Genomic DNA, 13,074 nt, shown 5'->3' on the forward strand with positions numbered 1-13,074 from the left:
TCACTCGTGAATTGAATGGGTCCCTCGCGGCCGGTTCCCACAAAGGGCCCCAACAATCCCAAGGCTTTATTTCAACACTCGTTGAATTTAAAGTTAGAAAATTATCTAATTTATTAGCGCGGTTTTAACGATTTGTTTTATGGAAGAATTTTTGCGCGCAAGTGATTGCGCATGCGCCGATAAATGACCGTTAATCGATCGGGAGATGGAGCGGGTTTGAAGGAGGGATTAAGAAAATAAAAAAAGAGATTTGAGATTAAAATGAGCGACTCACCTGGTGACGCAGGTGAAGACATGTTCAGCGTCAGTTTTCTCCCCGAAAGTGGCGCAAACAAGTGACGGAGTCGCTGTCAGTCATGGTTTGTCTTCCTGAGGATGAATGTTTAATAAAGGAGCGACAGAGGAGGAGGATGGAGGGATCTGAGAGAGGAGAAGAAGGAGAAGAGCGAGGCCCCCAGATCTCTGCTGAAGGGACCGAGTCACAGAGATGATTCAGGGGGAAATGTTCTTGGCTCTTCAACCATGTGGCCCCTCAGCACTGTGGTCCTCCCCCACCCCAGATGAACCCTCTTTGTTTTTCAAATGAAGAGAAATGTTGTTTTTTTTAAACACATTTAAACATGAAAATATTGATGTGTTTCATTGCGTGAACAAGTTGAATCAAAATTAATGATCAAACTTCGGCGGCGGAATATATTTTATTAGATATACTTTTAATATTTAATTCCTACTTATTTAAAGACAAAATGCATTAACATTGATTTATAATAACTTGAGGTTAAACTGGACGCGGATTAAATAAGTGATTAAAATAACAAATAATATGTATGATATAGGAAAATGGATTGTTCTTAAAATCCTTCAAAACTTTAAAAAACGATCGATTAGTATTAACTTCAAACAGACATGAATGTGATTTAATACATGTATTTAAAAGATGTTCGGAACACGTTAAACAAAATCACAAGTTCATCGACGAGATGCAACGAATAAATCAATTAAATTGAACGAGTCTTAAACCGTCATTAAATAAATCCTGTGTCAGAGAAAATAGTCCCACAGCGCGCATTGATACATTAGTAGGGGGAATTCTGATTGGCTGGTTTGCAATTTTAAGCAGCCACTCAAGAGAGAGAATTTAGTTTCCTTAAATTATAATACACAACGCAGAGAAGGTTCAACATCAACTCTGTTGTATAAACCGACAATAAAAGGACACACAATAATTACACTGTGACACTAAGATCGTTACTTTAGCCTTTAGCTTGTGAAGCTAAGCCTAACGCGCCCCCTGGTGGATGAATACTGTCAACACAATGAGTGCAGTTGGATACCAGTTTCAGAAATGACCCACAATTCACACAAACAAAGAAATAATTGTTAAAAATGTTTATTGTTCGTCGTTGTACATCAACACATAGAGGTCGCACAACCACTCACACACCCACTCGCACACACACTCGCACACTCACACGAATCAGTCGTAGTGAACAAGCTCCACTCAAGTCAGGCGTAAATAAATAAACAGTGGAGGGATCAAGACCAAGTGCTTCTGCCACTCACACCTCACCACCACTGCTGATTGGCTGATCATTGATGATTAGCCCCGCCCACACACATTTAACCCATCGGCTCCGGGCGCTACTGGACCCAGGAGATGCCGAGCGAGTGGGCGATGAAGGCGTAGGTGTCGGCCACCTCCTGGATCAGCTTGCTCGTGGGCTTGCCGGCGCCGTGGCCCGACTTGGTGTCGACGAGGATGAGGAGCGGGTTGGTCTGCTTGCCGCTGCGACCCACCACGTGCTGCAGCGTGGCGATGAACTTCAGCGAGTGCAGCGGGACCACGCGGTCGTCGTGGTCGCCGGTCAGGAGGAGGACGGCCGGGTACTGGACCGCCGCACCTTCTGGGACTTGGATGTTGTGCAGAGGAGAGTACCTGAGGGGGGGGGGGGAAGAAGAAAGGGGGGTCACACTCCCTGAGGGGTCGGACCAGGACAGGAAAAAACCTACTTCATGAGACATTTGAACTGATCCGGGTCCTCCGAGCAGCCGAAGTCGGTGGTCCAGGCGTGGCCGATGGTGAACTTGTGGAACTTCAGCATGTCCATGACGCCCACCTGGGCGACGGCGCAGCCGAACAGCTCCGGCCTCTGGTTCACACAGGCGGCTGTCGTACAGAGTCACAGTTACAGCAGCAGCTACCATCAGTTCTGGGTGTGAGGGGGTCACGCACCGACCAGCAGCCCCCCGTTAGAGCCGCCATTGATGCTGAGCTTGGAGGGCGCCGTGTAGCCCTCCTTGACCAGGTACTCGGCGGCGCACTGGAAGTCCGAGAAGCAGTTCTGCTTGTTGGCCAACATGCCGGCTGGAGAGAAGACCGGACTCGTCAGACAAACGTGGATTTCAATAAAGTCCCGGGAGCACTAGAACGGTTTCTCTCACCTTTGTGCCAGGTTTCTCCGTACTCTCCCCCTCCTCGGATGTTGGCGACGGCCAGGACCCCCCCCAGGTGCCTGACGAAGATGAGGCGCGAGACGCTGTAGCCGGGCGTGACGGAGATGTTGAAGCCTCCGTATCCGTAGAGGAAGGCCGGGTGAGAGCCGTCCAGCTTGATGCCCTTCTTGTGCACGATGAACATGGGGACCTGAGTGCCGTCTTTGGACGCGTAGAAGACCTGGGGACGACAGGACAGTCAGTGGGAGCTCAGGGGGTGTGTGGGGGCCCTCAGGGGTCTCTCACCTGTGTGGTCTGGTATTCTGAGGGGTCGAAGCCTTTGACGGTGACCTCTCTGAAGACGTGGGGCTGCAGGGGCTCCTTGGTCAGGTCGCAGTGATAGATGATCGCTGATTAAAAATCAAAGAAATACTTAAGAAAGTACACTTTGACACAATTGAAAGTACCGTATTTTCCGCACTATTAGGCGCATAGAATAAAAGTAATGTTATATTATAATAAAAACTTTATTAAGCGTTCTGATAACTTCGCTCACTCCCATGATAACGATGTTCAAATGACGTTTAAAAGGCCTCAAGCAGTAGCGTGTGAGACTGGTGTGAGCAGACAAATGTTTAGTGCGCAGCAGTGAAGTTGAGCGTGTGTATGACGGCTAGAGCGCGCGGGTATGACATGTTGAAGTCACGTGTATGACTGGTTGAGCGCGCAGCAGAGTGATTTTGAGTGTACAACAACCAAGACACACTCGCTTAAACCGGTGGCAGTAATATCACGCCATAGACGTCTGCCATGATGTGACGTGGGTCGTAAATCCCACCCCGTGATGACCAAATGACGTAATCCCGCCCACGGCGTGTCGGCTCAGTCGAGTCATGAAAGTGTTTGTAAACAAGTCACCCACCAGGTAAGGTTCATATATAAAGGCGCAATGTCGTTTTTTGAGAAAATTAAAGGCTTTTAAGTGTGCCTTATAGTGCGGAAAATACGGTTATCAGTGTAACATTTATACAACAATGTAAAAGTATTGTTTCAGCAAAATAACTCAAAATACAGCCATTAATGTCTAAACCACCGGCAACAAAAGTGAGTACACCCCTACGAGACTACACCCCTAAATGTCCAAATTGAAAAGTTTGTCATTTTCCCTCCAAAATGTCATGTGAACAGGTCTCACACTGATGCTGGTCGTTAAAAGTTCCAACATGGCACACCATGGCAAAGCGTATCTTAAAAGTTGAATTGTTGCGCTACATGAAGATGGCCAAGGTTATAAGAAGATTGCCAACACCCTGAAACTGAGATGCAGCGCAGTGACCGAGATCATCCATTGTTTTAAAAGAGCAGGGTCCTCTCAGCTTCTTTGTCACCCCAGCCCACAGACAGTTTGCTGAAGACATGTCAACAAAGAACATGGATTACTAGAACACTGCCCTACGGTCTGATGAGACCAACATTAATTAGTTTGGTTCAGATGGTCTCAAAGCACGTATGGCGGCAACCAGGTGAGGAGTACAAAGGTAAGTGTGTCATGTCTACAGTCAAGCATGGTGGTGGGAATGTCATGGTCTGGGGCTCTGGTAAACTTCAGTTCTGGAAAATAATGGTGGCCACACAACATATTAACACTACAGGAACTTTCACTAAGGGGTGAACTCACTTTTGTTGCCAAGGTTTAGCTATTAATGGATATATTTTTGAGTTATTTTGAGGGGAAAATAAATTTACACTCTTATAGCAGCAACACACAGACTACTTCCTCTCTCTTTGCGCTTGATGGATCTACTGACTCCTTCAAGAAACATCTTAAGACGTTTTTATTTGTTCAGGCTTCTCCTTGATTTTCTGGAACTCCTGTTGTGTTATCAGTTTTATCTTGACCTTTAAAATATATACTTTATTGAATTTGGTTTTGATTGTTTAAGCGCTTTGTGACCCTGGTCTGGAAAAGAGCTATATAAATAAATATTACTAACTTACTTTTCATTGTGTCAAGGTGTCATTTCTTTAGTTTTGTCCCATGAAAGGATATACTTGAATATATGCAGAAATGTGAGGAAGGTACTCACTTTTCTGAGTTAAAAAAAATAAATAAATAAACATACTTAACATAATATCACATAGTACACTAGCAATAATAACATTAATAACCAAAAAAACAACACAATAATAAATAAAAGTATGATAAATATAGCAACAACAACAAACAATGCTATAAGTTCTACACACTACAGAAGCTTAAAAAATGTGATTGGTGCCGTTCCTCATGTTGTGTTGTGCATTCAAGAAGCTCAAAGATTAAAACGTGATTTTTGATTCTGTTCCAACAGAAACATGCTGGAGTGGAACACACAGATGACGCAGTCTGCCCTCTAGAGGTCAACATTAAACCAGCAACTGGACGTGAGAACTTTCCTCTTAAGCTTCCACAGCACGAGACTCTTCAGTACCTGGCGAGAGGAAGGAGGTGAAGTAGTAGAAGATCTCGGAATCCCTCTTCCGTCCGGTGAAACCCACGACTGAACCGACATCCAGCGGAAAGGTCTTGAGCTCGTCTCCGGAGCTCAGGCGGTACATCTTCAGCACGTTCTTCACGTCGTGGAGGAAGCACACGAACAGGAAGCTGGCGTGTGAGCAGGTGGCGAAGACTGCAAGTGACGGCAGTTTAGGATTCAAACCAAAACAAGAATGTAGTAAATGTTCGGTAGCAGCTCATCTTAATGTTACATTTAATTACTGTTCAAACTTGTAATAGTTTTATTGTTATTTATTATATATAATTCAATCATTTATATATTGATGATTTGTTTTTATAAATGTTAACTTGTTTTTAAATGTTAAGTTGTTTTGTTTTTTACAAATACAGTTCGTCATTTTCTAAATTTAAATATAATGTAGTTTTGCAGTGAAAAGTATAGAAATGAAAGAATATTGAATATTGAAAAAGGACAAATCTTACTTAATTATTGGGAGTTAAATTAAAATTTCAATTTTTTTCCATTAATTTTGAAAATAACAAAAAAAAATATTACCTTTAAATATAGAAATTATGAATTAAAATAATAAAATAAACTGCAACATTTCAATGAAAAAACAAATCAAAGTTTCAACAATTCAAATAATTAAATATTCTGATGGCACTGATCGACTTCCATACACACCGATCACATCCTTGTCGTGCTGAGGGATCAGCTCCTTCCAGTTGCCCTGATCCGGACTAGCGAAATCGATGTTGATGAGTCGGTACCGCGGGGCGTCCAGGTTGGTCTTGAAGGTGAAGACCGTGTCCTCGTTCGTCACGTACTCGTACTCGGCATCAAAGTTATCGATCAGCTTCACCCACGGCAGAAGTCCTGGAAGAAACCGATAAAGCAGAGACTCACATTGAAGGCTCATGAAAAAAACCTGTAATAACACCAACAATCGAAGACCGTTATCAACCTCCGTGAAGAAGAGAGACCCCACCTGTGATTCCCTGAGGCGTGGTGTCCAGATCACAGTACCACAGTCTGTTGACAGGATCACAACCTTCTCTGATGGACAACAGCACGTAGCGTCCATCGTCCGACACCTGATGCAAGAGAAGAGTCGCTTGTGAGAACGACTTCAGGATCTAACACACTTTCGGCAGCGACAGGGGGCTCACCTCGGCTCCACCCATCCACTTGGGGTTGTCTGGAAACTCGGCGCACAGAACGTCCTCCGACTGGTCCGTCCCCAACACGTGGAAGTAAAGCCTCTGGTGGAGGTTTGTGGACGTCTCCGTGCCTAGAAGATGAAGAATAATCAACTCTGTACCTGATCGTGACGTTTAATTAAAATCTGTGATTGCCCCAAAAACTCACCGTCGCTCTTGCCCCCTTGGTCAGGATAGGAGTTGTAGAAAAGACCCTTCCCGTCGTGCGTCCAGGACATGCAGCTGAACTTGACTCGCTCCAGACGGTCCTCTAGAGGCGCCGCACCCTCCACCCTGAGGAAGCGGATCTCCACCCAGTCGGAGCCGCTGGCGCTCTTGCCGTAGGCCAGGTACTCGCCATCCTCGGAGAAAGCATAACCTAAAGAGAAAGATAAACGTTACGCGTGATGATGATAATAAACAACGGCATGATCATCGTCACCTTGTAGGGCAACGGTTCCATCATCAGAGAAAGTGTTCGGGTCGAGGAAGACGGCGGGTTCTGCGTCCAGGTTTTCCTGCACATACATCACACTCTGGTTCTGGAGGCCAGTGTTGTAGAAGTGAAAGTACCTGCAAATGTCAGCACATGATATGTTTTAGCATCAGATTAAATCACAGATTAAATTGATGTTGCATTTGTTGTACAGTTCAAATCATAGGAAATAATAAATTGACTTCGCCTTATGATTTAGCACAAAATAAAACCATATCAAACCTATTCCCCCTCTTGAAGGGACAACTGTATTTGGGGTAGTCGTACAGTTCCGTCATTCGCTCCTTGAACAGGTCTCGCACCTCGCAGCGCTCCAAGAAGGGCTGAGTGAGCTTGTTCTGGGCCGTGACAAAGGCCTTGGACAAAACACAAACATCAACTTATTATAAATACAACTATGGGGTTATTTGAGTGAGCTTGAATACTTTCCGCTTTAAAAACGAGACAAAAAGACCATTGCTCTTTAAAGGTTATTTTTTTTTCAATGTTCACACATGAATTGAATAATCATAAGTAATCATAACATGTACCTGTGTCTTTTCACTATTCGGGTCTTCCAGCCAGTTGTACGGGTCTGGAACTTTACATCCATGATAGTCATCCACCTGAAATGCGACATTTTACATTATACGTGTTATGGTGACATCGTAGTGACGCTGTCGTGTGTTGAAACATTGTTGGCAAAATGTTGACCTTATTTTGGGAACTGTGCAGCTATGCTAACTAGCATGCTAACAAAGCAGCTCATAGGAATGAATGAAAACTCATGATGAATAAGCGCCCCGGCTCGTTAGCATGCTAGGCTAACTACCACCGAGCAGGTTTTACTTACTACGGCCTCGTCGCGAAAGGCGGCCGGGTACTGGAATGTCATTCTGGGCGTGAGTTGTCGCGAGTGGCGTGATAAGAACGGTTGTCTCAGTGAGTGAGATACGAGCGTTAAAGCTTTCAATGACGCAAATCTGTGGATTCCAAAAAACATCGATCAGAGCCTTGACAGCTTCGGGAGTCAACGAGCACCGTCAGGAGGGAACCTGCGGAAACAGAGCCCACTAGTGGTGGAGGGTGCGCATTACATATGCGTTTTTAAATTTAAAAAGAAAAGTTAGATTTTAACAAGATATTTTGTATAATATCAATGGATTTTAAATGGGGAAGATTAATTTAACACACCCGTCTGCTGTTAGAATCATAAATATTATATATTATATATAGTTTATTGTATTAACTTTATTTGCTACTTAAATGTGAAGTCTCTTATTTGATTTCCTTGTTTTTTATTTATTTTTATTTATTTCAATTTTATTCTGTACTGTCAACATCATTAAATAAAACATGTGTTGTATACAACTACACTGGCAATATAAGTTTTATATATATAAATGAATCATAAAATAGGATTTCCTTATTTACTAAAGACAAAAATAACCAAAATGAACACATAAATCCATATGTATTATTCAAACTAGTAAATAAATGAAATATAAAATTCTAAATAAAATATGTCTTTATATATAATTATAAACATTTTTATTGTATAGGTTGTGGGTTGATACAATTATTCTGTCCGTTGTTATTTGTCACACAAATGTCACCACATTCGACACACGTCACTTTTTGTGACTCCACAAGTTGTCTTCTTCGATCCCGAGATTACAGGTGAGGTTATCTGAGTCCACACAGAGCGTCCATCATCACTCTTATCTCCGTGACAGAAAAGGAAGCGGGGTCAACTCCTCACTCTTCTTTCTTTCTGCTCAACCTCCCTCACTTCCTCTCCTCACTGAATCAATCACTCCCGATTTGACAATAATTATCACCTCCAACTTTTGACTGATAACGGCTGATAGTCTACCCCCCCCCGGTTAACCATGTTAGCAAACATCAGTCAGAAAACAAACATTTGCTCTTACAAGAAGCCTCCTTGTTACATCTCATGTGTAATCGCACAAGTATGCAGATAAGAGGGTTTTGTGGTGCGTCTGTTTTTCGGCTGAAAAGGAAACAGGTTCCTCAGATGGCAAGACGAGACAGATATCTTTCTGAATAATGGTCACTTTCAAGTTCTGCTTCAACCGACTTATCAGATGCGCCTGAGGAATGAATCCGTTTCAGCTGAATGCAAAGTGAAAGTGTCACGGAAAGAATGTTTTGTCTTGTCCTGAAGTCAATATGTCGACATATTATTCAGTCATTAGTCATTTGATGTGTCCCGCTGGATGGTTGGCGCAAACATACATGTAATAAAGTAATAATTATGTTGATACTGTGACACATAAAGGTGTTAAGATAAGCTAATTAACAGAAATTATCAACAACTAAAATTGAAGTTGAAGTAAAAAGGTATTTGTTGGGAGTTGTGTTAAATTCAAATATCACTCATTTTCTATTCACATGTCTATTTCAGGATTATTTTCGGATTAATCTGTTCGTTTTTGGAGTTACAGGCAGAAATATTTGTCCATATGACCGTCCCTAATGGAGTTTAATGAATTTTCTTCGTCCAAAAAAAACAAATGTGAAAACAGCCAAATACCTGCTCGTCTTAAACGTCCCTCGTAGACCTAAAAGACTTGTTTAAATGCTTTATTTTTATTCTAAACAACTCCTACTGTCGGTGCTTCAATACAATGAGAAAATGTGAAGTCTATTCATGAACGTCATATGGACTTTCATTTTTGTCTATAACTCTAAAAAGGAACTGATTACTCTGAAAATAATCCCAGCCCTTGGTCGACATGAGAGTGAGTAGAAATCAAGTTTGTAAAATTTGAATTTTGGGTGAACTGTTACTTTAAGGGGAATTAAAAATCACTGTTGTAATCAGACTAAAACCTTCTGTAAAAGACAATTTAGTTCATATTAATTTTGGCCCCTTGTATGATGGAGTTTAACACCTCTGTTTTAGGGTGATGGGTCAAGGGAAAGGGGGTCAGAAGACAATGACCAATACAATTTTGATTTGATTTAATACAAATTAAAAATAAGAATGATTGCTAGAATTGTAAGACCCATAATGCAGCTGAACTTAATCTCTTCTCACCTCCATCTCTTCACAGAGATTTGGGGTCATATTGGGTTTTTTACATATATGTTTCAGTAACTACTAATGATCTAATCGGTCAGGGTGATGCGGCTCTCACAAGGTCAAACAGTGACCCCCCTCCTCTCTTCCTAAACACAGGAGTTTTCCTCAATGTGTCTTCCTGTTTGTCCGCGTCACACTCGGATGTGGGTCACAGAACTATTGTCTCGCGCCGCCTCCGTCACCCCGACGTGCCGGGCGAAGTGAGAGGCTTGAGCTGGTGTTCGACACGTCGTCGAGGTGGGAGTTGAGCTCCTCTCTCTTCCCCCCCCGCCCCCCGTCCTGGCTTCTCCCTCCATTATCCAGAGTCAACAATGACCCCGGACCCTCACGCCTCGACCCCACACACATTAGGAAGCACCTGTCTGGATGGGGAAAGAAGGATGACCACCTGTTGTGTGTCGCGGCAGAAGGTTACAGCGAGGTGAGCTCATTCATAAGAGCGCCGCTGTCCTGTCTTTATTGTGCTCCACTCACAGTGACGCTCCCCACATTTCAGATTGACCCCCCCAAACACACTTCCTCCCACGCTCCTGCAGAAGTTAATTGATGACTCCATCTCTACGGATGGACTGATGACCCGTTCCGGTGTGTGTCCGCTCCTCCTCACCCGAGTAGCTGGGACAGTTAATGAATATGTAAACCCACGGGGGAAAGATCAGCGCAGCACTGTTTTACAAAAATCTTTAGCAACTCTTCCTCCTGAGGATGTTTGGATTGGATTCCGTCAGCTGAAGATAAAACCTCTGACGAGAAGAGAAGTGTGAGAAAACGGCCGCACGTCAATTCTTTTCAAACCTTTGGCCGCGCTGCTTGTTTGTTCGTCGCGACACTATCATGTGTTTTTGCACAAATGTGTAGCTGGGTGTTGTGAAGCGGCGTGTGTGGGTGTCATGCTCGGGTAAAAGGGCAGTTTGGATTTTAGAAGAGAGTCCGTCGCTCGGATCTCTGTTTTGTTTTTATAGGAAATCATTGTTTGACCCACGATTTAACAGTGACAATTTATATTGTGATATTTATTCTTACCGGTGTCTGAATTTTAGACGTAAAGTCAAGTATTTTAATATTTAAAGACAAATGTTTAATGCCATTTTGTTGTGTGTGTCACAGATTCCATGACCTCTTGACCAAAAAGCTTGAAAATTAGCATGAAACTGACCTCTGAGTGAAGACTTTAGGGCGTGTGTGTCATATTGAAGGCCCCGCGGCAAACCAAGTGGTTCTATCCGGCTGTAAATAAACAATTATATTAATGTTGATATTTTGACATTTGTTTTCAATCTAGCTATTTTTATATCAAAAGAAAAAGGTTTCATTATATTGTTTTATGTCTTACAGTTTACTGTTATTATCATCATTATTATTATTACTTTAAATCAACTTTTTGTATGATTTTTTTTCTTCTATAAATGTAGTAGCTATGTAGTATCACTCCACTAGGCTATGTAGTATTACTCCACTAGGCTATGTAGTATCACTCCTCTAGGCTATGTAGTATTACTCCACTAGGCTATGTAGTATTACTCCACCAGGCTATATAGTATTACTCTGAGAGGCTTTGTAGTATTACTCCGCTAGGCTATGTAGTATTACTCTGAGAGGCTATATAGTATTTCTCTGAGAGGCTATGTAGTACTACTCCACTAGGCTATATAGTATTTCTCTGAGAGGCTATGTAGTATTACTCTGAGAGGCTATGTAGTATTACTCCAATAGGCTATGTGGTATTACTCCACTAGGCTATGTAGTATTACTCCACTAGGCTATTTAGTATTACTCTGCTAGGCTATGTAGTATTACTCTGAGAGGCTATGTAGTATTACTCCACTAGGCTATGTAGTACTACTCTGCTAGGCTATGTAGTATTACTCTGAGAGGCTATGTAGTATTACTCCACTAGGCTATGTGGTATTACTCTGCTAGGCTATGTGGTATTACTCTGCTAGGCTATGTAGTATTACTCTGAGAGGCTATGTAGTATTACTCCACTAGGCTATGTGGTATTACTCTGCTAGGCTATGTGGTAATACTCTGCTAGGCTATGTAGTATTACTCTGAGAGGCTATGTGGTATTACTCTGCTAGGCTATGTAGTATTACTCTGCTAGGCTATGTGGTATTACTCTGCTAGGCTATGTAGTATTACTCTGCTAGGCTATGTAGTATTACTCTGAGAGGCTATGTAGTATTACTCCACTAGGCTATGTGGTATTACTCTGCTAGGCTATGTGGTATTACTCTGCTAGGCTATGTAGTATTACTCTGAGAGGCTATGTAGTATTACTCTGAGAGGCTATGTAGTATTACTCCACTAGGCTATGTAGTATTACTCCACTAAGCTATGTACCTCTGCACTAGTTCCTCCTCTGGTGAAGTGAGTTTATAATACATTCATTTGATAGATTCGGTTCAACTATCATTTCCTACGGAGCTGAAATCTCAGTTAAAAACCTGCTGTGACAGTCTAATCACAGTGGTCCGGGGGGGGGGGGGATCCTGGAGCGACAAAACAATAGCCCGGCAATAATAAGGCAGCCTCTAAATACAGAGATCACAGGCGACAGCTTCCTGCCTCTCTCTGCCGTTCGGCTATCATTAGCCAGCGCCCGGGATCACAGTCTCTGCTCTGTCCTGTCCCGGGTGTGTGATGTGGTCCAGGGTCAGTCAGACCCTCAGATGTCCTCAGACAACAGGATGTTATTCAGGGAAATTACAGCAAACACAGGCGGACACATGTGATTGGCGCACAAATTATAAGGAAAAAGCTGAATGTGTTTGGTATCATCCGCGGGTCTTCCTGAGAACCAGACCTGGAGGAGATCATGATTTTTTTTTTTTAGGTTTAGGGACGACTCCAGTTCGGACACAAGATGTAGAAGATTAATGAGGACATCGTCGACAACAATTTATCACTGGCCCCTGAACTTCCGAAGTAGGAACGACACTGGATTCACCTGGACATGCCTCAAGAGTTACTTCTCAGCACAATCATTCTTAAAAAAAAAAATGGTGGTTGAGTTTAATGAGAGGGAGTGAGACTAATGTGGGTTAGATGAGACTGTTGACGTGGGTTGTTTTTTGAGTCAAGCAGTGATCTTATCAGATTGATCTGTGCGATTAGCATTCACGTAATGAGTTCAATGAGAGGGAGTGAGAGGAAATAGTTTATAGAATTCGTCGGAAAAACGGCTTCATTTTAGCCGGAAGGTAACAAACATTTTTTTGTTTTATTTCAGGATAGTTTAACAGCAGCTTAAAATACAAGAACATAAAAAAAAAAGAAATAAAATTATAATTTAGACAATGAAAGTTTGTTATTGTAACTACGTCGATCAAAATCCTCATGTTATTCTGCTTATTTATGTCA

At 42.5% G+C, this 13,074-nt stretch overlaps 1 protein-coding gene across 1 annotated transcript; it reads right to left on the bottom strand.

Annotated features, from left to right (window-relative positions):
- Window positions 1–1,374: 1,374 nt before the first annotated feature.
- prep (prolyl endopeptidase) lies at window positions 1,375–7,632 on the bottom strand. Its single transcript, XM_087806465.1, has 14 exons — window positions 7,456–7,632; window positions 7,154–7,228; window positions 6,846–6,979; window positions 6,570–6,700; window positions 6,297–6,506; window positions 6,098–6,219; window positions 5,917–6,022; window positions 5,613–5,804; window positions 4,902–5,099; window positions 2,740–2,843; window positions 2,443–2,674; window positions 2,234–2,365; window positions 2,011–2,167; window positions 1,375–1,936 (listed from the first exon to the last, which is right to left on the bottom strand). Exons 1-14 carry the CDS (start codon window positions 7,603–7,605, stop codon window positions 1,642–1,644), a joined length of 2,238 nt encoding a protein of 745 aa, XP_087662591.1. The 5' UTR covers window positions 7,606–7,632; the 3' UTR covers window positions 1,375–1,641.
- Window positions 7,633–13,074: the final 5,442 nt, after the last annotated feature.

The sequence above is a fragment of the Callionymus lyra genome, chromosome 13 (assembly GCF_982586985.1).
Source record: "Callionymus lyra chromosome 13, fCalLyr1.hap1.1, whole genome shotgun sequence".
Classification (NCBI taxonomy): Eukaryota; Metazoa; Chordata; class Actinopteri; order Syngnathiformes; family Callionymidae; genus Callionymus; species Callionymus lyra.

Excerpts from the sequence above, each read along its gene's own strand:
- prep (XM_087806465.1), bottom strand. The coding sequence starts at position 7,605 with ATGTTTTTTGGAATCCACAGATTTGCGTCATTGAAAGCTTTAACGCTC. Across the intron at positions 6,980-7,153 it reads CGAATAGTGAAAAGACACAG|GCCTTTGTCACGGCCCAGAA; the intron begins GTACATGTTATG and ends GTTTTGTCCAAG. Across the intron at positions 6,220-6,296 it reads CCAAGGGGGCAAGAGCGACG|GCACGGAGACGTCCACAAAC; the intron begins GTGAGTTTTTGG and ends TTCATCTTCTAG.